Consider the following 26,398-nt stretch of genomic DNA (forward strand, 5'->3'; position numbering starts at 1 on the left):
GATCACTGTATACACCTCTCCTCCAGTTTACACAGACATTGCTGGAGGTTATCTAGCATTCTGGAAGTAGCCTTAGGTTCCCTTATTGTTCATTTTCTTCAGTGGAGTCAAACAACCACCGACAAACATATTAACCGAAGAGAACAGAAAGGTACCAAAGGGTTTATTTAGAACTGCTAATCATCTTGGATAGCTTGCTCCTGGGCAGTGTTCCCTCTAATTTTTTTGGGGGGTGGGCGGAAAAGTATAGTGTCTGAGTGGCAGTCCCTTTGGGACTGGGCGGCACAGAAATAATAAATAAATAAATAAACAAACAAATAAAAAACCCACCCTGTTTTGCCTCAGAGAATTTCAAAATAAAATACTGTATTGTGTGTCTATAACAGTGAGCTCATAATAGGGCAACTCTATCAATATCAAAATGCCACTTAAATTGATGAGCTAGTTTCAAACTAGATTTTGATTTTCTTTCTCTCTTCCTTACTCCCATTCTTTTTCTTTTTCTTTTCCTTCCTCTCTTTTTTCTATCTGTTTCTCTCTCTTCCTCTCTTCCCCTCTCTCTCCTTCCCTCTCAGTCTTTCCCTCTCGGCTTCTGGGCAGGTTTGGAAAACTCTGAGTTGATGATGATTTTTAAGTGAGCGATTGCTCACTGCTCAGCTTAGAGGGAACTATGCTCTTGGGTACCCCGATAATCATGAGTTTGACAACGCATGAAACCATCTCCTTTTTAATCGTGCATGCAGAATACAAGCTATTGGTAAGCAACAAAACAGAACAAAATGTTCTTGACTGACATGTCCAATTCTAAAAAAAGAAGAAAAAACCCCCAGATGACAAAGTAGACAGCTCATTTTCAGCAAGCTAGAGACACCTGCTGCTCCTTCATTTTGAAGCAGAAGAGCCTCAGTTATTGTTGGCATCTCATTTTATTATGTCAACACGACTCGTGAGATTTGACTTAAAATGAACACAACTCCTTAAATTCCTTGGTGGAATCAGCGATATCATAACCATATGCTAATTTTCCTGGGATGCGGACTGCACTTGAAACTCCCCAACTTCAACATTGCAACATAAACAATGAGGCATTTTGTAGCTTCCTAAACCTTGGGAGTCTCTTCCCATCAGAGCTCGGAGATAAGTTACAAAACTTATCTGGGGGCTGGGAGAGAAACCGTGCTGGACAATAACATTGACCGGAATGAAAATAAGACCAGCCTATTACATTAAAGATCTTAGCATCCTTGCAATCCATCCCAAACCCTGGACAAATGTATCCAGGTTTTACTACTTACGATTGCCATGTTAATTCTGAAAGTAATAAATAATATGTCAGATCTGTGATGAAGCTGCTACTCACTGTAACCTCTAAATATCAACCTGTATCTACCCACAACACAGATCCTTGCACTGTTACACCTCGCTTGCAGTGATGGCTTAAAGGGAACATGTTGAAAATATTTAAAGATTGTCAATGCTTTGATTGATTCTGAAGTCATTCCCAGTTGTTACATACGGAGTTGGTTTTTTAAACAAAAGAGCGATGTTCTTTTGAAGGTAGGACTTCCAGACCTTTATTATTTAAGAGCAAGAGTATGATCAAAATGAATATCAACTCCAGATTTTTTCAAAAATAATAATAATAAAAAATTAAATACCTTCCCATATTTTCCAAAACTAAGAGAAGCCCAAGGGAAAGCCATTACATTTATTTCAATCCTTCATCTCCCTAAAATATTGCCTTACAAAGATGAAGGACGGATTTTGATACCTGCTGCTGATGTTGAAAATCCAGAAGTCTATTCTATATGGAGTTACGAGTACAATTACTTTTTAACCCCAAAATGGAGTGATGTGAGTATACGCATTGTCCAGAAGGTATTTCTTGCTCTTGAATGTTTGTCAGGAAAGGAGAAAAAATATATATAGGGGAAATTGTATTAGTTGAATTTTGCTTTTGAAAAATCCATTTCTGGATGCTGTTCCATGAACCTGCAAAAGGAAGAGAAATGAATATTAATTGACAGGGATAAAGAATACTCAATACTCAATTTTCACGGGTTCAAACTTCGCGAATAGCCTAAACCACGGTTTTTCAAAAAATATTAATTAAAAAAAACTTTGCGGTTTTTTTCCTATACCACGGTTTTTCCCACCCAATGACGTCATATGTCATCGCCAAACTAATAGTTTATGCAACTAAATAACAAAAAAAATAATTATTGTTAATAAATAATTATGTTTATAAATATCAGGATCGCTAAGTGTCTTATTCAATGATGAGTACCAGTAATAATGGTGAATAAATGGTTGTTAAGGGAATGGGAAATGGTAATTTAGGGGTTTAAAGTGTTAAGGGATGGCTTGTGATACTGTCCATAGCCTAAAATGGTGTATTTACTTCCGCATCTTTACTTCGCGGAAATTCGACTTTCGCGGGCGGTCTGGGAACGCTTCCCCTGCGGAAATCGAGGGAACACTGTATAGGCTTCTATGTCCCTCAGCCCCAGTTACCTCCCCCAGCACTAAATTGGAAAGAAACAGTTTCTAATTATTGATATTAAGTAGTGTGGCTGCTGCATATAAAACAGGGTCTCAGAAAAGATACCCTAAAATAGGGGTGCCAAACGTATGTAGTTACGGTGGTGTCATGTGACATATTGGGACTTCCTTCCTTTAGCAAAGTGGGTGTGGCCAGCACAACACATCCGTCCCGCGGGCCAGAAGTTTCACTTAATGTTGTGGTTAGCTCTGGCCCAGCTCTTGCCCCAAGGACTGTGGATGTGGGGGAGACATCCACATGCTGCAGGCCTGTTTTGCCCCTGGTGGAATCTGATGATGAAGGCTCCTCTGACCAAGAAGACATGAGTGACAGGGAGGAGGAGAGTGGGGCAGACAGCTCAGAAGGAGATCAATTATCTAGCTCCTTCTTGGATTCAGAACAAGAGTTAATGATACAGCCACGCATGCGGAGAGCAATGCATAGGCAGCAACAACTGAGAGATTATTATCAAAGAAAATGAGGCCACCTGTGGTTGGGTGGGGCTGTGGTCATTAGTGAGGCTGCTATAAATAGCAGCCTGTGGGTTTGGCCATTGTGGAGGATTATCTGATCTTTGTGTTTCGTGACTGCTTTACTGACTTTGACCTTTTGTGTGCTGATTTTTCCCCGCTTTGAAACTAAACCAGAGCAAAGTGTGTTTCACTTTGTGAAAGAAGGACTGTGAATTGCCTCACAGCTGCAAGCTAAGTATCACAGAACTGATAAGGGACTTGTACAAATTACCAGTTTGTTTGGAGACCAGTGCTCTTTGCTATACCAAAAGAGGGCTTGGTTGAAGTGAATTTTCATTATAAAGAACATTGTTTTGAATTTTCAAACGTGTGTGTCTAAAATTTGTACCTGTGAATTTTTGGGAGGAGTGTACCAGAGAGCCCGACAGAACACTTAAAAGGATAAGGCCCAAAACATATTTAGGTATTAAGGGAAATTCAGATTCAATTACACCCCTAAAAAAAAAAATCAAACACTTTTCCTCGGAAGGAATGTATCTTTCAAAAAATGGAAAGCGACCATTCCAGGTAAAAGCAATAATAAATAATTTAATTATTATTTATAATAATATAATATTATAGAATAAAAAAAATACAGAAATACCGTAGTCATTTTGTAAGGTAGCAAATTCCAAAGCTATCACTGTGGCATTACTGACCATGACTTATGAACAATCACATCAGCTCTGCCCTTCACGCTATCAGTAAAACTGTCCTATAATGGAACTCAACAGTTGTAAATCAGCAATGACAGATCAATCAAATCTTGCCCTTACGAACGATTAGCTCCAGGTCAGATTTTCCAATGCCAGCAAATATTCTTGTTTGTGCATCCCTCGAATGGAACATTTCTTACTGGAGGGATTGGAAATCATACCGTTCAGAAATAGCACTTCTGACATCCTTTTCCTATTACAATTATCTCAGCAAATGCCAGTAAACAGTATTAGGTCATGTTTAGCAGTTGGTATTATTTTCAAACTTTAACTGCTTTTACTTTCTTGAAGTCCATGTAATTGGTGGAGTTTGTACAATTACATTTATGTAAGACCAGGATAAAGCTCCCACTTTATAGAAAGAAAAGGAAGGCTTTTGCCCCCTAATTATTCCACTGAAATTCATAGAAACAGGGGTGCCGAGTTACTCACAAAACCGACTCTTACCTACTAAGCTCAGAGCACCCACCAATCACCTGAAATCGCACCATTCCCCCCTCCCCCCAATTGTTTTATTTACTGATAGGCTATTTAGACAACCTGCTGGGAGAGGACACCTGGGACCAGTGTTCCCTCTAATTTTTTGGGGGGGTGGGCGGAAAAGTATAGTGTCTGGGCGGCAGTCCCTTTGGGACTGGGCGGCACAGAAATAATAAACAAACAAACAAACAAATAAAAAACCCACCCTGTTTTGCCTCAGAGAATGTCAAAATAAAATACTGTACTGTGTGTCTATAACAGTGAGCTCATAATAGGGCAACTCTATCAATATCAAAATGCCACTTAAATAGTTGAGCTAGTTTCAAACTAGATTTTGATTTTCTTTCTCTCTTCCTTACTCCCATTCTTTTTCTTCCTCTTTTCCTTCCTCTCTTTTTTCTATCTGTTTCTCTCTCTTCCTCTCTCTCTCCTTCCCTCTCACTCTTTCCCTCTCAGCTTCTGGGCAGGTTTGGAAAACTCTGAGTTGATGATGATTTTTAAGTGAGCGATTGCTCACTGCTCAGCTTAGAGGGAACTATGCCTGGGACTACTTCATGGGGTCACTTTTTCCGCACTATCTGAAAACGTTACCCAGCAGAAGGGCAAAGGGTAAAGTTTTAGAGCTAACAGACAAATTAAGAATATGGTTGGGGCCGAATGGCACTTTTCCAAGACTTCTTAATGAGCTAATCTGTAAAATAGCTGAATTATTAACTAACAACACCCTTAATGATATCAGACATAATGGAAGAACTAAGACCCAATGAAGAGACACAGCGGAGTGCTTAGAAGGAGGAGGAGGAAGGCAAACAGCTTGTAACTTGGTGGACTGGCACGGCTAAACTGTAGTGTAACACCCAGAACAAAAATTATACATTTTCTGAAAAGCATTGCTTATTTGAATATGCCATTACTCATACAGTGTTCCTTCGATTTTCGCGGAGGATGCATTCCGAGACCGCCTGCGAAAGTCGAATTTCCGCGAAGTAGAGATGCGGAAGTAAATACACCATTTTTGGCTATGGACAGTATCATAAGCCATCCCTTAACACTTTAAACCCCTAAATTACCATTTCCCATTCCCTTAACAACCATTTACTCACCATGATTACTGGTACTCACCATTGAATAAGACACTTAGTGATCCTGATATTTATAAACAAATTTATTTATTAACAATAATTATTTTTTTCTTATTTATTTGCAAAAATTATTAGTATGATGTCATCGGGCGGGAAAAACCGTGGTATAAACCCCCCCCCCACAAAGTATTTTTTAATTAATATTTTTTGAAAAACCGTGGTATAGGCTATTCGCGAAGTTTGAACCCGCGAAAATCGAGGGAACACTGTATTAGGGAAAGGCCTCATGTCCAGGCCTTGACCCTCTGCTTATGGAGATTAGCCAGGGAAAGAGACAGAAATTGCCCCCAGTTCTGGCTTTATCCCTTTTCTCTGCTTGAGCTATTTAGAATGATTGATGAAAAGCGTTTGACCTTTAGTTACCCTGCTTGCAACTTGATGCCCATCACCCTATCTGGCCCTAAAAGGGGAATTACTCACAGAAGCTTCTACCGAGATCTCTGACAAGCAGGGCAATAAAACAATAAAACGCATGATTGTCTAGTGAGCGGTGCGTTATCTGACTTGGAGGCATATGGAGATTAGAGGCAGAGACACCACGTCATAGTTCAGGCCGAGATGGTACTGCCTGGCTTTGTCTCTACATAGCACTCAGTTGCTGGGTTGTCCTTATAAATGCCGTAGTGCCTTCCCACTTACTTACTTACTTACTTACTTACTTACTTACTTACTTTACTTACTTACTTTCTTACTTATTTATTTATTGGATTTGTATGCCGCCCCTCTCCGGAGACTCGGGGCGGCTAACAGCAACAATAAAGCAGTGTACAATAGTAGTCTGATATTAGAAACAATTAAAAACCCATTAATATAAAAAACCAAACATACATACATACAGACATACCATGCATAGAATTGTAAAGGCCTAGGGGGAAGAGGGTCTCAATTCCCCCATGCCTGACGGCAGAGATGGGTTTTAAGCAACTTACGAAAGGCAAGGAGGGTGGGGGCAATTCTAATTTCTGGGGGGAGTTGGTTCCAGAGGGCCGGGGCCACCACAGAGAAGGCTCTTCCCCTGGGCCCCGCCAAGCGACATTGTTTAGTTGACGGGACCCGGAGAAGGCCCACTCTGTGGGACCTAACTGGTCGCTGGGATTCGTGCGGCAGAAGGCGGTCCCTGAGATAATCTGGTCCGGTGCCATGAAGGGCTTTATAGGTCATAACCAACACTTTGAATTGTGACCGGAAACTGATCGGCAACCAATGCAGACTGCGGAGTGTTATTAGGAAGCAAGCCTGGAAAACAAGTTGTCGCTCCCTTCTCCACAGTGTAAAACTGGCCTTACTCACTTTTTCAGTATGTCCTGCTTCTTTTGCTCGTCCGATGTGGGGAGCCCCATTGATTTCTGCCGCTGATCATACATCATTTTCTCAACCATGCTGCGGGTTTCGCTATCCAAGTCTGATAACTTGGCAATCGAGAGAAATGTATTGGAGAAACTCATGTTAATTTGATACATCTATCGCTCACTTTCTAGATGCTGGTTAATAAAGCCACGTTAATAACACTATAGAGATGTAGTGTATATATAACTATATATTAGATTAGATTAGATTTATTGGATTTATATGCCGCCCCTCTCCGCAGACTCGGGGCGGCTCACAACAATGGTAAAAACAGTACATAGTGACACATCCAATACCCACCAATCCAATTACAATTTTAAGTTAAGAAATTCATAAAAGCAACCCGAATATATATAAAAAACAAGCACACAATCAATCAAATACCAAAACAACATGGGCAAGGGGGAGATGTTTCAGTTCCCCAATGCCTGACGACTGAGGTGGGTTTTAAGGAGTTTACGAAAGGCAAGGAGGGTGGGTGCAATCCTAATCTCAGGGGGGAGCTGGTTCCAGAGGGTTGGAGCCACCACAGAGAAGGCTCTTCCCCTGGGTCCCACCAGACGACATTGTTTAGTCGATGGGACCCGGAGAAGACCCACTCTGTGGGACCTAACCGGTCGCTGGGATTCGTGCGGCAGAAGGCGGTCCCGAAGATATTCTGGTCCGGTGCCATGAAGGGCTTTATATATACATATATACATACAAAGGTGGACTGCTAAGGTGGAACGGTGAGGTGTGCTCGCGGAGTCCAGCGCAGTTCTGCTACTGCACCTGGGCAGGTAGTGAAATCGCGTGTGGACACGCAGGAGCGCCACAGGCTACTTGCCACTCCGCTAGCACTCAGAGCCACGGGGGCGAGCACACCTTTGTATACACATATAACACTATGACGGTCTTGGTATATTTGGGTTTCTTCCCGTGTAGGATTTAGAAATTCCTGGCGACGTTTCGACGAGGTCCCACTTGTCATCTTCAGGCTGGTGCTTCTATCCTTGTTCGCCCTAGAACAAGGACAGAAGCACCAGCCTGAAGATGACGAGTGGGACCTCGTCGAAACGTCGCCAGGAATTTCTAAATCCTACACGGGAAGAAACCCAAATATACCAAGACCGTCATACCTGTACCCGTGAAAATCTACGAAAACAAATACAGTGATACCTTGTCTTACTTGGTTGGTTCCGGGATAAGGTTCTTAAGGTGAAAAGTTTGTAAGACAAAACAATGCTTTCCATAGGAATCAATGGAAAAGCAATTAATGCGTGCAAGCCCAAAATTCACCCCCTTTGCCAGCCGAAGCACCCGTTTTTGTGCTTCTGGGATTCCCCTGAGGTTCCCCTCCATAGGAAACCCCACCTCCGGACTTCTGTGTTTTTGCGATGCTGCAGGGGAATCCCAGCAGGGGGATCCCAGCATCGCAAAAACAAGTGCTTTGCTGGCAATGGAAGTCCGGAGGTGGGGTTTCCCATCGAGGGGAGCCTCAGGGAAATCCCAGCAGCACAAAAACGGGTGCTTCGCTGGCAACGGAAGTCTGGCGGCGGTGGGTTTGTAAGATGAAAATAGTTTGTAAGAAGAGGCAAAAAAATCTTAAACCCCGGGTTTGTATCTCGAAAAGTTTGTATGATGAGGCGTTTGTAAGATGAGGTATCACTGTATAACACTATGTATATATAGCAAGGAAAGACTGTGTTGCCCCCTTTGGTTCCACAACAACCTAAACTGTCTTCTGTTCCATTCCTTGGTTTTTTTCACTGCTGTATGTTTAGCAGCAGCAGCAGCTCATCAAGGCCTTTGAACAAGAACTGGAGAGAGAGATAGCCGTTGAAACTTATCTAAACGTTTGAAGGAGGAAGTCTCTGCTTGCCAGGAGCAGCGTATGAAAAAGAAACTAAGTCTTGCTTAAGAAAACACACATTAGATTGTACAGTGGTTTGTTTAAAAAAAAAAAAACCCCAACAACTGCCAGTTTGTCGCTCCTTTCTTCTTGGGTGTTTGGAAACTACGCCCTGGAAATCTTTCCCATCCAAGTACTAGCTGTAAAGGAATTAAGAGCTGACCTTGAAAAAGGAACGAGTGTTATATTGGCTTCCAAACTGTTAATAAACCTTACCAAAGCATAAAATGCCTGGAATCTCCAGAGAGTTTTTTTCTTGCCCTGACCTACTTCAAAGAGCTAACAGAAAGGAATCCTGCCAGGGGCGGTCAGTCAGATAAGTGTCATTTGTTGAAACAGACTGTGGTTGCACACCAGAAATTGGCAATTCTAGAACTATCAGAGAAGTGCTTTGGTCCCAGTACCTCTGCCTGCACACCCCCGTGTTGTGGTTAGCTCTGGCCCTGCTCCTGCCCCAAGGACTGTGGATGTGGGGGAGACATCCACATGCTGCAGGCCTGTTTTGCCCCTGGTGGAATCTGATGATGAAGACTCCTCTGACCAAGAAGACATGAGTGACAGGGAGGAGGAGAGTGGGGCAGACAGCTCAGAAGGAGATCAATTCTCTAGCTCCTCCTTGGATTCGGAACAAGAGTTAATGATACAGCCACGCATGCGGAGAGCGATGCATAGGCAACAACAACTGAGAGATTATTATCAAAGAAAATGAGGCCACCTGTGGTTGGGTGGGGCTGTGGTCATTAGTGAGGCTGCTATAAATAGCAGCCTGTGGGTTTGGCCATTGTGGAGGATTATCTGATCGTTGTGTTTCGTGACTGCCTTGCTGACTTCGACCTTTGTGTGCTGATTTTCCCCCGCTTTGAAACTAAACCAGAGCAAAGTGTGTTTCACTTTGTGAAAGAAGAAGGACTGTGAATTGCCTCACAGCTGCAAGCTAAGTATCTCAGAACTGATAAGGGACTTGTACAAATGACCAGTTTGTTTGGAGACGAGTGCTCTTTGCTATACCAAAAGAGGGCTTGGTTTAAGTGAATGTTCATTATAAAGAACATTGTTTTGAATTTTCAAATGTGTGTGTGTCTGAAATTTGTACCTGTGAATTTTTGGGAGGATTCTACCAGAGAGCCCGACAGAATACCCCATCTGGACGGTGACACATTCCATTGTGCTGCTAACAAATGTTTGAACAGTCTGTGAAACGCAGACTAAAGGCCTAATCCAGAGGCCTTCAAACCTGGCAACTTTAAGACTTGTGGACTTCAACTCTCAGAATTCTGGGAGTTGAAGTCCAAAAGTCTTAAAGTTGCCAAGTTTTGCAGTAAATTGAATGGGTTAACTTTGCACAATTTAATCTTCTATCACGGGCAAATGAAGGAAATCAGTTTACCTTTTCCAAGATTCTGTAAATTAATTTCAGCTTTTCTCTCCTCTCTCCCTCCCTCCGCCCTAATCCTTGTCTATCATAGGAGGGTAGAGACAGTGTACGGTTGCCTGCTCTCTGAATTGTAGGTGCAGGGCCCCTCACCTGTACCAGGTGAGCAGCAGGGATCTGCTGTACCCTTGTTCATGTTAGCAGCTAGGATAGCTCCTACTTCCACTGGCAAGCACAGGGCAGGTTGGAGGAGGTGACAGTTAAAATTCTCTGCCATGCAATGATCCCCGATAACTTGTGTGTATGTGAAGAGTGTGACTGCCTGGATCACACCACGTCCACCGAGGTGACCAATCCATTCCAGAAATGAAATATGGGCCACAAAAATAGTCAAGCAATACTTTAAACACTTAAAACAAAACCTGACCAAAGAATCACTCACTTTTGAATTCTCAGGGTTAATCTTCTTGGTGTTAATCTCTGGGTCTGTTTGGACTAACTTGTTCCACCATTCCATCTTGTTGATCTACAGTGAAAAGAAAAAAAATATTATTTAGAATATAACAGCTTCGTTGGATGTGGCATATGCAATAAGGACATAACTTTTGGTGTTTTATGGATCCTGATGCATCATATTCTTCTGCCTCATCACAATATTACTGCACGTATTTAACTTGGGGTATTAGGTATTCTCTATTAAACAAGTATTAAATATAAATAAAGCTGACTATCTAGTCTGGCTCAGGATATGGGATTTTCCTCTATCCTGGTGTTACTTGACCTCTCAGTGGCTTTGAATATCATCAACCATGGTATCCTTTTGTGCTGACTGGAGGGGTTGAGAGTGGGAGGCACTGTTCTGCAGTGAGTCTCCACCTACCTCTCTGGTCAGTTGCAGTTGGTGTTAGTGGTGTATGTGTGTCAGAGATCGTCTCCTAGGCCCTTCTTTGTAGGGTGCCTCAGGGGTCGGTTCTCTCCCCCTTACTATTTAGTTTAGTTTAGTTTAGTTTTATTGGATTTGTATGCCGCCCCTCTCCGGAGACTCGGGGCGGCTAACAGCAATAATAAAACAGTGTACAGTAATAATCCAATACTAAAAATGATTAAAAACCCATTAATATAAAAAACCAAACATACATACAGACATACCATGCATAAAATTGTAAAGGTCTAGGGGGAAAGAGCATCTCAATTCCCCCATGCCTGGCGGCAGAGGTGGGTTTTAAGCATGGAATGTTTGTGTGTGTGTTTGCTTTTAATAATGGGTTTTTTAGTGTTTTTTTAAATTATTAGATTTGTTTTTTACATTTTTCTTGTTATTGTTGTGAGCCACCCCGAGTCTGCGGAGAGGGGCGGCATACAAATCTAATAAATAATAATAATAATAATAATCTTACGAAAGGCAAGGAGGGTGGGAGCAATTCTAATCTCTGGGGGGAGTTGGTTCCAGAGGGCCGGGGCCGCCAGAGAAGGCTCTTCCCCTCGGTCCCGCCAAGCGGCATTGTTTAGTTGATGGGACCCGGAGAAGACCCACTCTGTGGGACCTAACTGGTCGCTGGGATTCGTGCAGCACAAGGCGGTCCCGGAGATAATCTGGTCCGGTGCTACATGAAACCGCTGGGTGAGATAATCTGTCGGCACGGGGATACTCAGCTGTCCGCCTCCACCCTGTGCCAATTCAGTGAAGTAGTTGAAGTGATGTGCCTATGCCTGGAGGCTGTGAGGGCCTGGATGGGCTTCAACAGGCTCAAGCTCAACCCTGACAAGGCTGAGTGGCTGTGGGTTTTGCCTCCCAAGGACAATCCCACTTGTCCGTCCACCTGGGGGGGGGGAGCTTTTGCCCCCCTCAGAGAGGGTCCTCCTAGATCCACAGCTGAGATTACAGCAACATCTCTCGGCTGTGGCTAGGGGCACTTTCGCACAGGTTTGCCTGTGACCCTATTTGGACAGGGAGTCTCTTCTCACAGTCACTCATGCCCTCATCACCTCAGGGCTCGACTACTGCAATGCGCTCTACTTGGGGCTACTCTTGAAGAACTTTCAGAGACCAATTAATCCAGCATGCAGCTGCACGAGCCATGTTGGGTGTACGCCCATATTAGTCCAGCACTCCGTGATTTGCACTGGTTGTCGATTGGTCTCTGAACGCAATTTAAGGTTGTTGGTTTTATCTCCTATAAAGCCCTACATGGCACTGGACCAGATTATTTACGGAACCGCCTTCTGCCTCACATATCCCAGTGTCTGATTAGGTCGCACAGTCAGCCTTTCTTGTCAGCCAAACAATGTCGGCTGGCGGGTCCGCGGGGAAGAGCCTTCTCTGTTGTGGCTCCAGTCCTCTGGAACCAACTAACCCCACTCTCCTTGCCTTTAGAAAGGCATTGAAAACACACCTATGCCAGCAGGCCTGGGGCCATGAATGAAAGTTCTCGTTCCGACCAGTAGTGTGAGTGAGGAATGGGTGATTGTTTTATACCGGATTTTTATTTTTCTTAACCTTTTTAACTGTTCATAATTAACTTCATAATTATCTTATCTTTATTGTTATACAGTGTTCCCTCGATTTTCGCGGGTTTGAACTTCGCGAATAGCCTATACCACGTTTTTTCAAAAAAATATTAATTAAAAAATACTTCGCAGGTTTTTTTCCTATACCACGGTTTTTCCTGCCCGATGACGTCATACGTCATCGCCAAACTAATAATTCTTGCAAATAAATAACAAAAAAATAATTATTGTTAATAAATAATTATGTTTATAAATATCAGGATCACTAAGTGTCTTATTCAATGGTGAGTACCAGTAATAATGGTGAGTAAATTGTTGTTAAGGGAATGGGAAATGGTAATTTAGGGGTTTAAAGTGTTAAGGGATGGCTTGAGATACTTGTCCATAGCCAAAAATGGTGTATTTACTTCCGCATCTCTACTTCGCGGAAATTCGACTTTCGCGGGTGGTCTCAGAACGCATCCCCCGCAAAAATCGAGGGAACACTGTATTGTATTTTATACTTGTAAGGTGCCCCAAGTCCATGAGAAAGACGGCCTATAAATCTAATTAATAAATAATAAATAAATAAATAATAAAGCAGTCAGAATGCATATAAGAATTCTTGCAAAGTCATTAACTTTAACTAAAATCCAGAAACATTTGCTTTGTACCTTTTCCAAGTGCACTGTGACTATTTTCCCATCCTCAATCAGCCATGAGCTCTCCTCCACCTTCACCTCATTGTATAAGTCTCCGTCAATCATGGGGGGGTGGCCCTTTAAGCCCACCTTCAGGTGACGCCGCTGTATATCAATCACCATATCTTTCCCCTTCAGTTTGAAGCTCACTTTGAATGGGATGGCCAGCTAGAGTTAACAGGAAAGGAGAATAGTGAATTCTTCATGAAAACCTTAAGAAGGGAAGACATATAGATCACTATTAATAGAATCCTAGGATCACAAGGGACCACGGAAGTCCTCCTCCCATCTACCCTCCTGCCCAGGCCAGGAATCCTCAAACCAATACAGTGGTACCTCAAGATACGAACCCCTCGTCTTACGAACAACTCGTGATACGAACCCGGGGTTCAGAAAAATTTTGCCTCTTCTTACGAACTTTTTTCGAGTTACGAACCGGCGTTCGGAGACTGCTGGGAAGCCGCGCGGCTGTTTTAAAAGGTGACAGCCGGGCGGCAGGGCTTCCCAGAAGCCTCCCGAACGCTGGTTCGTAACTCGAACAAAGTTCGTAAGAAGAGGCAAAATTTTGCTGAACCCCGGGTTCGGTTCGGGAGGTTGCTGGGAAGCCCCCCAGGCCGGCTGCGACCTTTTAAAACACCCGCGCCGCTTCACAGCTGTCTCCCGAAGCCGAACGCGGAAGTTCGGCTTTAGCGTTCGGCTTCAGGAGACAGCTGCGAAGCGGCGTGGGTGTTTTAAAAGGTCGCAGCCGGCCTGGGGGGCTTGCCAGCACCCCCCCGAACCCGGGTTCGGGGTGTGCTGGCAAGCCCCCCAGGCCGGCTGTCACCTTTTAAAACAGCCGCGCAGCCGGTTTTTTGCGGGGGTTTTTTTGGTTGCACGGATTAATTGACTTTACATTGTATCCTATGGGAAACAATGTTTCGTCTTACGAACCTTTCGTCTTACGAAACCTCCTCCTTGCACCAATTAAGTTCGTATCATGAGGTATTACTGTATAGATAAATAGCTTTATCTATCTACGAAGCATCATGATTCATGAGACAAACTATTCCACTGTTCTTGTGTTAAGGAAATTCCTCCTTATTTCAAGTTTCAATATTGCTCTTTGTAAAGCTACCACCCCCTGGTTCTTATTTTATTTATTTATTTATTTTTTATTTATTTATTTAGTCCAATACACAATGAGGGGTTTAGTGGGTATATATCTATATACACATAGTAAAATACACGATGAAGGTTATAGAGGAGATACTCATAGTAAAATATATCTAAGAAATAATAGAAAGAAGGTATACAGTGATCCCTCGAGTATCGCGAGGGTTCCGTTCCAAGACCCCTCGCGATAATCAATTTTTCGCGATGTAGGGTTGCGGAAGTAAAAACACCATCTGTGCCTGCGCGCCCTTTTTTTCATGGCCGCACATGCGCAGATGGTGGAGTTTGCGTGGGCGGCGGGTGGCACCCAGGGAAGGTTCCTTCGGCCGCCCAGCAGCTGATCTGCTCCGCAGCGCGGCAGCAGCGAGGAGCCGAAGATGGGGTTTCCCCGTTGCCCAGGCAAAGGGGAAACCCCATCTTCGGCTCCTCGCTGCTGCCGCGCTGCGGAGCAGATCAGCTGCTGGGCGGCCGAAGGAACCTTCCCTGGGTCTTCCCGCCGCCCAGGCAAAGGGGAAACCCCAAGATCGCTTGCCGCTTGCCCATCACCTGCCTGCCCGGCCGCTCGCTTGCCGCTTGCCCGTTCACCCGCCCGCCCGGCTGCTCGCTTGCCCGTCACCCGCCTACCCAGCCGCTCGCTTGCCGCTCGAGAGCAAGAGGGGGAGAGATAGAGAAAGAGAGAGAAGGAAAGAAAGAGATGAGAGAGGGAGGAAGAGAGTGTGAGAGAGGAAGAAGCAAGATAGAGAAAGAGAGAGAGAAAGAAAGATGAGGAGTGACGTCATCGGGTGGAAAAATCGCGATATAGCGTTTCGCGAAAATCGAGGGATCACTGTAGTAATAGAACATATCAATGAAAGAATAGAAGAAGAGATATAGGAATGGAAGAAAGGTAGAGGAGATATAGGAAAACATGTCTCTCCTGAGCCTCCTCTTCTTTAGCCTAAACATACTCAGTTATTGAACTTGCTTCTTCTCTACACTTATGGTATAACAATCTATTTCATTACAGTTCTGTTTACTGTTTTATTCCTGGAATAGAGTAACCTTCTGTGGCCAATTCTAAAAGAAAGTGAAGCGGCTATTCATTTATGTGTGGATTCCCAGATTTTTTTTTCATTATTATCCAAAGGAGACCTTATGAATCGCAATTAAATATTTCACAGAATTACCGTATTTGCCTCATAAGAAGCAGCGACTATTCCATAAAATGTAGCACTTAGTATTTCAAAATCTGAAACTTACATCCAGTTCAGAAAGAGTTTGCGTCCACCTGTAGTTTGGGAGGTCTACTCCATTTCCAGAGTTTGGCTTAAGTTTGCCTTTGTCCTTCTCGTCTTCCTCTTCTTCATCGGTATCCTTATGTAACATAGGAATGTACATAAAATACGTTTCAGAACTTTTCAATGATGGATATTTTCTGTTTGCTGCATTATTTAGAGATGGCAATTCAGCTATTCTACATGCATGGGTTCAACTTTGTTAAAGGTTTTCTCTGCTTAAGTCAGGTTTTAAAAATACAGTGTTCCCTCACTTTTCGCGGGGGATGCGTTCCAAGACCGCCCACGAAAGTTGAATTTCTGCGAAGTAGAGATGCGGAAGTAAATACACTATTTTTGGCTATGAGCAGTATCACAAGCCTTCCCTTAACACTTTAAACCCCTAAATTGCGATTTCCCAATCCCTTAGCAACCATTTAGATTATTAATCACCATGTTTATTTATTAAAGTTTATTTTTAAAAAAATTATTAAAGGTGGACGAATGTTTGGCGATGACATATGACATCATCGGGCAGGAAAAACCGTGGTATAGGGGGAAAAACCACAAAGTATTTTTTAATTAATAGTTTTGAAAAACCGTGGTATAGGCTTTTCGCGAAGTTCGAACCGGCGAAAATCAAGGGAACACTGTACACTGTAAAGAAAGATCCTTTTGCCCAAAACCAATTTGGGGCTAAGGTTGGGGTGGGGTGTCCTCTGGCATGTACTTGAATAAATGCTAGAATTTCATGCAATATTTACAGTATTCTGGCTAACATTTTCCTTAATTTCAACCATCTGACAGCAATGATATAGCAAACGGATCAGCAACTGTCTTTTGTGCCAGCAGCTAAAATCTTGAAAAATACATTACTTGCTTGCTGGATTCGGGAGATTCCACTTGCTTCTCAGCAGCCTTGACTGGTATGCTCACTGCATCGTTTTCTTTCTTCTCTTTGTTCTGTTTCAAAAGAGTGGCACCTCTATAAGCCTTAGCAATAGCAGTAAACTCACATCATCACTCATATCCAATACAAATGGTAGCACTGAATGGGCCACGTAAAAATCAAAAAGGGGGAGTTTCCAAATATAGCCCAGTTTATTTATTTATTTATGTATTTATTTATTAGATTTGTATGCCGCCCCTCTCCGCAGACTTGGGGTGGCTAACAACAACAATAAAACAACATGAAACAAGTCTAATATTAAAAATGACTAAAAACCCTTATTAAAACCAAACATACATACAAACATACCATGCATAAATTGCATAGGCCAGAGAGGGGGAAGGAATATCTCAGTTCCCCCATGCCTGACGACAAAGGTGGGTTTTAAGGAGTTTATGAAAGGCAAGGAGGGTGGGGGCAATTCTCATCTCTGGGGGGAGCTGGTTCCAGAGGGTCGGGGCTGCCACAAAGAAGGCTCTTCCCCTGGGTCCCGCCAACTGACATTGTTTGGTCGACGGGACCCAGAGAGGGTCCACTCTGTGGGACCTAATCGGTCGCTGGGATTCGTGCAGCAGTTGTATTATGTCCCACCAATAGAGGGAAGCGGATTCACACCTGGTCTATTTCCAGTTGCAATCTCTCTGCCTCCTCATCAGTCAGTTCCTTAATCCTTGGCTCACTGTCTTCCTGTTTCGTTTCTTTGGCAAGTTTGGCGGCTCGTTCCGCTTTTTCCCGCTGTTCTGCTTCTTGACGAGCTTTCTTCTCTTTCTGGGCTTTCAGAGCAAGTTTGTTGTGGCGACTGAAAGTCTCTGTGATTAACTGAGGTGAGAGAATAGAAAAGAAATATAATGGGCACGATCGTTCTCAATTACACGAGCACGAAAAATGATCTCAATTCAAGCTCCATAGCTGGTGACTGCATCCATGCGGTTTTCTTGGCAGAGATAAAAACAAAAACAAATGGGGAATCTATTTCAAAAGAGAGAATGTTCTGGACTGCTCTCCCTCGTCCCCCAATGGGGGAAATCAGGATTGAGACTTAAAAAGTTAAAACTGTAGCCCACATACTGGTGGGAATAAACATAGATGATGGCCTTATCTTCAAATTCAAACAAAATACAAAAAGGATTCAATACAATTTGGATTCCAAAAAGACTATCAAGATTTAGATAAAATTTTATTGGGAACAGAAGAAAAAATGATTTAAAAAAATTATACAATTGTTTATTAAACATTAGGATGGTAGAAGAGATAATAAGAGAGGTGGTGGGGATGACGTGAATGCAAAACTTTGGCTGCACAATTGAATTAGAACATTGGGGGAAATATGAGACCAAAATTATGAACTAGCCATGGCATCATCATACCAATAAAATATTTACAATATGTTTTACAGATGGCATTTACTTCCAACAAGATTGGCGAAAATTTCTGCAAAATGCTGGAAATGTAAGCAAGAGCTGGGGACCTACTACCACATGTGGTGGACGTGTCCAGAGGCAAAGAAATATTGGAAGAAACTTCAGAGATGGATAAACGAAATTATTAAACAAAAAATAGAATTAAAACTGGCACTGTTCTTGCTAGGAATTATGAAAGACGGGATAAGCAAAAATAATCAGTGACTCATTTTACACTTAATAACTGCAGCTAAAATCACATATGCCCAACAATGGAAAGTGGAAATAATCCCGTCAACTTCAATGATTATAACAGAAAAATTAGAATGTGCTGAAATAAACAAATTAACCATGGAAATACAGGATAAAGAGGAAACAGAGTTTTACAAATTATGGATGAACTGGTATGATTGGTTAGAACACAAAAGCAAATTTAAGTAATAGATAGATCTATACTAGTCTCCCTTCATTTTCAAATCCAGCAAAAATATGTATGTATATATGTATGTATGTATGTAGATTGTTCTGAGTTCGGGTTTTGCCCCGTGTAATATTTTGAGTGTCTATGCGACGTTTCAGTGAAATCACATTCACCATCATCAGGCTGAAGTTATGAGCTTCGTTCTGCTGTAAATATATGTATGTATGTATGTACATAGATAGATAAGCTTAAATAGATAAGTTTAAACAATAAGAGATATAGTAATAGAGAAGATACAATGATACACAAAAATTCAAAATGAATGTTATACGTTATGCAACATTATGTCATATAATGTTGATGTTATGTATCATTTTTCCTTTTCCTTGCTTTTTGTGTCTATGTTTTGTTTTTTGTGTATTTTGATTCTGTTTATAAGTATATTTTGTAATTATATGTTTTTAAAATTGTTCAATTAAAACCTTTTTTAAAAAAAAAAAACCCAGTAGCCCATGTTGTAAAACTATTCTCTCCCACACCCCCACATTTGTTTTTTACAGGGAGCTACGGATGTCAGACCTGCAGAGTTTATTTAAAGCAAAGATTCACACTCACTACTCATCAAAATTTTGTTTTTCCTCCAAAAAGGACTGCAACAGGAAAATTAATACTTGTTGAAAGTTTTTTTGAATAATAAAATTGATCTGCTCCTTTCCAAAGAGTCCGCAGTAGGAAAGAAGAGGGGCCACCTTTGTCCACAGTTTAGAGAAGTCCTGAGGGTCAGGGCTACGGTGTGTTTGCTCCAAGTGGTGACACAATCATTTGACTGCACAACTGGCTTAATTTCAAGGGTTTCCAGTGATGGGTGACCTTCACAGCTACTGCAGCAGCCAAGGGTCGTGAACAGAAGTGCTGAAATGGGTAACACATAATCTATTTTGCCCTTTGGATGGTGACATGTTGGAGACGCATGCCAACTTCTGACCTTGTCTACGGCTGCTAATTGGAAAAAAGGGACAGGAGAACCATACTCTTTAAGTAGTGAATAACTGGGTATCTTAGCCTTTATATAAGAGTTTAGTCATTGTTGGCTTCCTCATTTAACAAAATCCGAGTTTAGATTCTAGTGGGTTTATTCCTTTCATGGAATACTCATTTTATTAATTTAAGGAGTAAACCGATTTTAAACAGCACTGTATCTAACACAACTGTTAGATACTTCTTCTACAGTAGAACCCCGACTTACGAGACTAATTGGTTCCGGAAGGAGGCTCGTAAGTCAGAACGCTCGTATGACGAAACATTGTTTCCCATAGGAAACAATGTAAAGTCAATTAATCCGTGCAACAACAAAAAAAAACCGCTGCCGCCGAACGCGGAAGTTAGCGTTCCGAGACAGCTGCAAAGCGGTGTGCGTGTTTTAAAACGTCAGAGCCGGCCTGGGGGGTCGGGGGGAAGCCCCCGAGCCCCCCAGGCCGGCTCTGACGTTTTAAAACACGCGCGCTGCTTCGCAGCTCTCTGCTGAATCTGAATGCGGAAGTTAGCGTTCCGGATTCAGCAGAGAGCTGCGAAGCAGCGCGCGTGTTTTAAAACGTCAGAGCCGGCCTGGGGGGCTCGGGGGCTTCCCCCCGAGCCCCCCAGGCCGGTTCTGACGTTTTAAAACACGCGCACCGCTTTGCAGCTGTCTTCTGAAACCGAACGCGGAAGTTAGCGTTCCGGATTCAGCAGAGAGCTGCGAAGCGGCGCGCGTGTTTTAAAAGGTTGCAGCCGGCCTGGGGGGCTTGCCAGCCCCCCCCCAGCCCCCCAGGCCGGCTGCAACCTTTTAAAACACGCGGGATACGAGCGCCAAGGAGCTGTCTCCTGAAGCCGAAAGCGGAAGTTAGTGTTCGGCTTCAGGAGACAGCTCCTTGGCGCTCGTATCCCGAATGTGAGCTCGGGAGGCGAACAAAAATGTCGCTCCCCTCCCAGCTCTTATCTCGAGTAGCTCGTAAGTAGAGCTGCTCGTATGTCGAGGTTCCACTGTATTTGGACCGGGAGTCATTGCTCACAGTCACTCATGCCCTCATCACCTCGAGGCTCGACTACTGTAATGCTCTCTACATGGGGCTACCTCTGAAAAGTGTTCGGAAACTTCAGGTCGTGCAGAATGCAGCTGCGAGAGCAATCGTGGGCTTTCCCAAATATGCCCATGTTACACCAACACTCCGCAGTCTGCATTGGTTGCCGATCAGTTTCCAGTCACAATTCAAAGTGTTGGTTATGACCTATAAAGCCCTTCATGGCACCGGACCAGAATATCTCCGGGACCGCCTTCTGTCGCACGAATCCCAGCGACCAGTTAGGTCCCACAGAGTGGATCTTCTCCGGGTCCCGTCAACTAAACAATGTCGTCTGGCGGGACCCAGGGGAAGAGCCTTCTCTGTGGCGGCTCCGACCCTCTGGAACCAGCTGCCCCCTGAGATTAGGATTGCCCCCACCCTCCTGGCCTTTCGCAAACTCCTTAAAACCCACCTCTGCCGTCAGGCATGGGGGAACTGAAACATCTCCCCCTTGCCCATGTTGTTTTGGTGTTAGATTGATTGTGTGCTTGTTTTTTTAATACTCTGGGGTTGTTTTTTATGAATTTTTTAGCTTAAAATTGTAATTGGATTGGTAGGTATTGGATTTGCTATTATTTATTTATTTATTTATTAATTATTTAGATTTGTATGCCGCCCCTCTCCGCAGACTCGGGGCGGCTCACAACATGTATTGTTTTTACTTTGTTGTGAGCCGCCCCGAGTTTGCGGAGAGGGGTGGCATATCAATCCAATAAATCTAATCTAAATCTAATCTATTGCAGCACAATGGAGGAAGTTTCCTGTATTCCAGGGTCCCCAAACTTGGCAACTCTAAGACTTTCAGAGCAAAGCTGGCTGGAGAATTCTTGGAGCTCAAGTCCACAAGTCTTAAAGTTGCCACGTTTGAAGACCTCTGCTCTATTCCCTAACTTCTGCTATACTAACGCACATATAGGTTTACTTAACTCCACAAGATTTCCTATATTATCACCAACAGAAACAGATTTTGATTGACTTTTGAAAACAAAAAGTGTGAGTCAACACTGTACGTCCTTCAGGAAACATGACAGCCACTTTTGAAAGGCTTTGTAAGTAATTATAATATTTAGAAGAAGTATATAAAATGGTTTGAACATATTTTTAGAATCTAAATAGTTTCATAAATTAATTATTCTACTTAAACTGCTCACTCATACTGAATGGATTACAAATTATTCTCCCTCCCTCCCCCCAAAAGGTTTACAAAATATTTTCTGGAACCCATAGTAGGTTCTAAAAGCCTTTACTACTGGTTCGTGCACACACTCCCAACACCTCTGCAGAGAAGCATCCTGGGTAGGTGGGCGGAGCCTTCTGCCGCCAGCGCTACCAGTTCTAAGAACCAGGAGCAACCCACCGCTGTTTGGAATACTTAAAGAAGAGTTAATTTAAAAAAATATATATGATAGGTCTTATTGCCCCATCAGTCTATCCAAATCTTACTCTGATAGACTGATGGGGCAATATGACACATCATATATATCATGCAGAACATTTCACAAAATCAGCTTAGAGAAATTCTGTTCTTTGGGAAGAAACCACTGTTGAAGAACTGGACTTAGTACTTTCCAGGAGAGAACAAATAAACTGGCATTATTGATCCTTGGATGTCTGAGTCAGGCCAGTACATTTTTGACATGCTAGCTTTTCAACCAGCCTTTGGTCAAAGCTTAACCAAACAAAATAATCCAAAACATCTATGATTATCATAGTCTGAAATAAACCTGCTCGATTCAGGTCAGACATAACATAATGTGGCCTCTCCACTTCCTTTCCAGAGCCAACAACTGAATAGGATGGAGTTGCAACACAACAAAATTAAGGAAAAGTGAGAGATTTAAAAGCACCCTGTGGGAAATATTTCAGACTTCTTTAAACCGAAAAATATCTTTATGAACCAAATCATATACCTTCTCAGCAGCGCCTTCTTCTCCCCCCACAAAGAAATCAGTTTTGCGTCTCAGGAAACTGAAAAAGGTATTGACAAGCTGCAAGGAACAAAAGTGCCACAATCAAGGATAAGTAGTTCACATCTCAACCTGCATGATGAACATATTTTTTACATAAGAAACATATAGAAGTGACTCACCTAATCAGGTTATTTGTGCAGAGCTTATTTAGAGTTTTAGAGTTTTAAAATACTGTATTAGATTTGTTATATATTGTTTTTATCATTGCTGTAAGCCGCCCCGAGTCTACGGAGAGGGGCGGCATACAAATCTAATAAATAATAATAATAATAATAATAATAATAATAATAATAATAATAATAAAGGTCCCAGTGGTACTTGGCACGCTAGTACCAAAGGATCTCAGCGGACATTTGAAAACCATCAGAATTGACAAAAATCTCCATCTGTCAATTGCAAAAGGCCACTTTACTGGGATCGGCAAACATAATTCGCCGCTACATCACGCAGTCCTAGGTGCTTGGGAAGCGCCCAACTGGTGATGAAATACGAAATCCAGCATAGTGATCTCGTTTGCTGTGTTGTACTGACATAATAATACTAATACTAATAATAATAATAATAATAATAATAATAAGGTGTTGATATCAAAATTGGGGAGACAGTGAGTTTTAGTCCCTTAGGCAGGAAAACTGACTGGGTGACTTCAGACTAGCCAGCCATTCTTTTTCAGCTCAGCCCACCTAACAGGGTTGTTCTGGGGGGAAAAAGGAGGTAGGAGCATTATATATCCTGCCATGAGTTGTACAAAGTTGAAACCGAATACAAATATTATAGACTAGATAATATAAGCAGTGTTATTTTGGCACTGGTGATTCTTCTGTTCCTTCAGGATACAACCTCTAATAAACTACTCCAGACTCAATTATTTTAGAACAAATATCCATTCAAGGATGTTAGAGCAATGACCAACCAAAATGTATACCACCCCCTTGCATTTTTTTTTATTATTACAGTAGTCTACCTTACTATAAACAATAATGTATATCATTATTGAGATGCTTATTAATGTTCTGAAAAAGCCATCTCAATAATGGATCCCCAGTTGAGTTTTTAATGCAGTTGTGCAAAATGCTACTTACACCTTTTCAATTAAAGCCAACAGTTTAAAGGATCAACTGGTCTGTCAGAACCAACATGAGTAAGTGTTTCCACCTGCTAGGTTGACTATCCTATCTGGTACATGACTTCACTGTTAAGTATAACCTTTTCTAGGTTTTCATCTCCTGGTTAATTAACCTGCTTCCAAAGTCAAATCAATAGGAAAGAACTTTGTCAGGCCTTTCCGAACTGAATTTTCTAGTATTCTAATAATAAATCTGAAAGAAATTCTATGTCTACCTCTGGCCAACTTTTTATTGTTATATTAACCTCAGGTCTTTTAGAAATTATGGAGTAGCAGTTGGATTCTATAACATTACTGCTGCATGAAGAGGTATTTCCTTTCATCACTATCAAGACTTTAGTGAAGGTTAAATGTAAATCCTAGTATTGTAGAGGGAAGTTCCCCACTTGCTAGGCAGGAAGAGAAAGTGAAATTTTCTTGATAAATTTTATAGAATTCATGCATATTCCACAATTTGCAAAAGGTTCCAGAAGACTTTATCTGGAACCTATTATGTTACTGTTGAAATATAAAACATATTGACAAAATTATGTAATGTTTCCCCACTCTAAAGGTTTCATTAATTTATTTTGCTAAATGTATGAAACCATCATAGTTTCTCTCTCTGTGGAATAACAATACTGTACTGTATTGTACAGCTATGAACCACTGTACAATATGCCCATTTGGGCTACAGCTGGTCCAGAATCAAAAAGAGCTGCAGATTACTGGTAACCAGGATACAGAACCTCAAAGGCAGAGGTCCCCAAACTTGGCACTTGGTATGGGTTAGTGGCTCTGCACCCACAATTCAGAGAATAGGTAACTATTCATAACCAGTTAGGTCCCACAGAGTTGGACTTCTCCAGGTCCCGTCAGCCAGGCAATGCTATCTGGCGGGGCCCAGGGAAAGAGCCTTCTCTATGGTGGCCTCAGCTCTCTGGAATCAACTCCCCCCAGAGATTCGTACTACCTGCACACTCCCAGTCTTTCGTCAAGCCTTGAAAATGCATTTCTGCATTTTAACATTTATCCCAGCCTATGAGTGAAGAATAATAGGATGAATGTGGATGATTGGTCTAGGGGTTTTAGAATATAACTCAAGTTACATTTCTATGTGATTTTAGTATTGAGTTTTTTAGAGTATTTTAATATTAAATTGTTTACCCGAGTCCCAGGAGAAGGGCGCCATAGAAATCTGATAGATAGACAGACCATCTTTACTCTCCTGTGATAGAGATACATTAAGGCAGAGGTCCCCAAACTTTGCAAGCTATGTTGGCTGGATAATTCTGGGAGTTGAAGTCCACAAGTCTTTAATGGAAGGCAGGTTGGCGGCAATAGTTTTTTCTGTAGTTCTGATTATCTGTGTTGGTCTTGTTGGGTTGCAGAACCAAACCACACAGTTATAGAGGTGCAGAAATCAATAATTCCTCTGTAGAACTGCATCAGCAGTTTGAGCTTCCCGAGTTGACACAGAAAGAACATTCTTTGTTGTGCTTTGTTGATGTTTTTGATGTTAGGTGACCATTTTAGGTCTTGAGATATGATAGAACCCAGAAATTTGAAGGTCTCTACTGTTGATACTGTGTTGTCTAGTAATGTGAGAGGTGGAAGGATGGAAGGGTTTCAAAGAGTCTAAAGATGCACCTATGTCACCAAGCTTGGGGCAATTAGGTCTCTGTATTGTTATATTGTATGCTGTGAGCCTCCCCCAGTCCTCTGAGAAGGGCGGCATACAAATCAATCAATCAATAGAGACCACCTCAGAAACATAGAAACAGAAGATTGACCGCAGAAAAAGACCTCAGTGTCCACCTAGTCGACCCTTATACTATTTCCCATATTTTATGTTAGGATGGATATGTTTATCCCAGGCATGTTTAAATTCAGTTACTGTGGATTGACCAACCACGTCTGCTGGAAGTTTGTTCCAAGCATCTATTACTCTTTCAGTGAAATATTTTCTCACGTTGCTTCTGATCTTTCCCTCAACTTACCTCAGATTGTGCCCCCTTGTTCTTGTGTTCACTTTCCTATTAAAAACACTTCCCTCCTGAACTTTATTTAACCCTTTCAAGTATTTCAATGTTTCAATCATGTCCCCCCTTTCCCTTCTGTCCTTCAGATCTTACACCATTTTTGTAGCCGTCTTTGGACCGGTTCAATTTTATCCATATCTTTTTGTAGGCCTGCAGAACTGAACACAGTATTATTCCAATTGGGGTCTCGCCAGCGCTCTATACAGCAGGATCACAATCTCCCTGTTCATGCTTATTATTATTATTATTATTATTATTATTATTATTATTATTATTATTATTATTATTATTATTATATTAGATTTATATGCCTCCCCTCTCCGCAGATGTTCTCCCTCTTCGACCATGTCCCTCTCTTCACGTGAGACGCTTCGGGGGGAGTTCGCAAGGGGGACCATCACCCCTCTCTCTCCCCCAGCTGTGATTCCCTGAGGGAAGGAAACGGTTTTGAGGCGAAGGGGCTCCAAGAACGTAAGGCCGTTAAGAAGAAAAGGGCCGCCCGCCCGCCTCCTGCCCTCCATTTTTACCTCACGCACGCCGCCCTGGTGCTGCTGGGCCATGGCGAGCAGCATGCCGTCGAACCGCTCTTCGTTGTCGGCAGCCTCTTCCCCGTTGGCTCCCATGACGCCGGGATCGTTTGACTTGAGACGCCTCCCTTTTTCCCTTCAGGGCCGCTCGCCTTGCCTCAGCACGCACCCTTACCACGGCGGCCGGAAACGGAAGAGAGGCGCGTTTGCCCAGCCCTTTCCGGCAAGCACTTTGGGCCAACCGTCGAACTCGCCGTCTTGATTGGCAGCCGGCTTTTTCAATCGGCGAC

The 26,398-nt window shown here is 42.6% G+C and overlaps 1 protein-coding gene across 1 annotated transcript; it reads right to left on the reverse strand.

Annotated features, from left to right (window-relative positions):
• Positions 1-711: 711 nt before the first annotated feature.
• NUDC (nuclear distribution C, dynein complex regulator) lies at positions 712-26,360 on the reverse strand. The gene is made up of 9 exons (XM_070764184.1): positions 26,109-26,360; positions 22,375-22,452; positions 17,160-17,363; positions 16,472-16,558; positions 15,582-15,695; positions 13,164-13,358; positions 10,445-10,528; positions 6,683-6,801; positions 712-1,992 (listed from the first exon to the last, which is right to left on the reverse strand). Exons 1-9 carry the CDS (start codon positions 26,202-26,204, stop codon positions 1,941-1,943), a joined length of 1,029 nt encoding a protein of 342 aa, XP_070620285.1. The 5' UTR covers positions 26,205-26,360; the 3' UTR covers positions 712-1,940.
• Positions 26,361-26,398: the final 38 nt, after the last annotated feature.

The sequence above is a fragment of the Erythrolamprus reginae genome, chromosome 11 (genome assembly GCF_031021105.1).
Source record: "Erythrolamprus reginae isolate rEryReg1 chromosome 11, rEryReg1.hap1, whole genome shotgun sequence".
NCBI lineage: Eukaryota > Metazoa > Chordata > Lepidosauria > Squamata > Dipsadidae > Erythrolamprus > Erythrolamprus reginae.

Coding starts and splice junctions, on each gene's coding strand:
- NUDC (XM_070764184.1), bottom strand. CDS start 26,204: ATGGGAGCCAACGGGGAAGAGGCTGCCGACAACGAAGAGCGGTTCGAC. Junction 15,696..16,471: donor CTCCCGAATCCAGCAAGCAA/GTAATGTATTTT, acceptor ATGTTACATAAG/GATACCGATGAAGAAGAGGA. Junction 10,529..13,163: donor TCACAGTGCACTTGGAAAAG/GTACAAAGCAAA, acceptor TTTTCACTGTAG/ATCAACAAGATGGAATGGTG.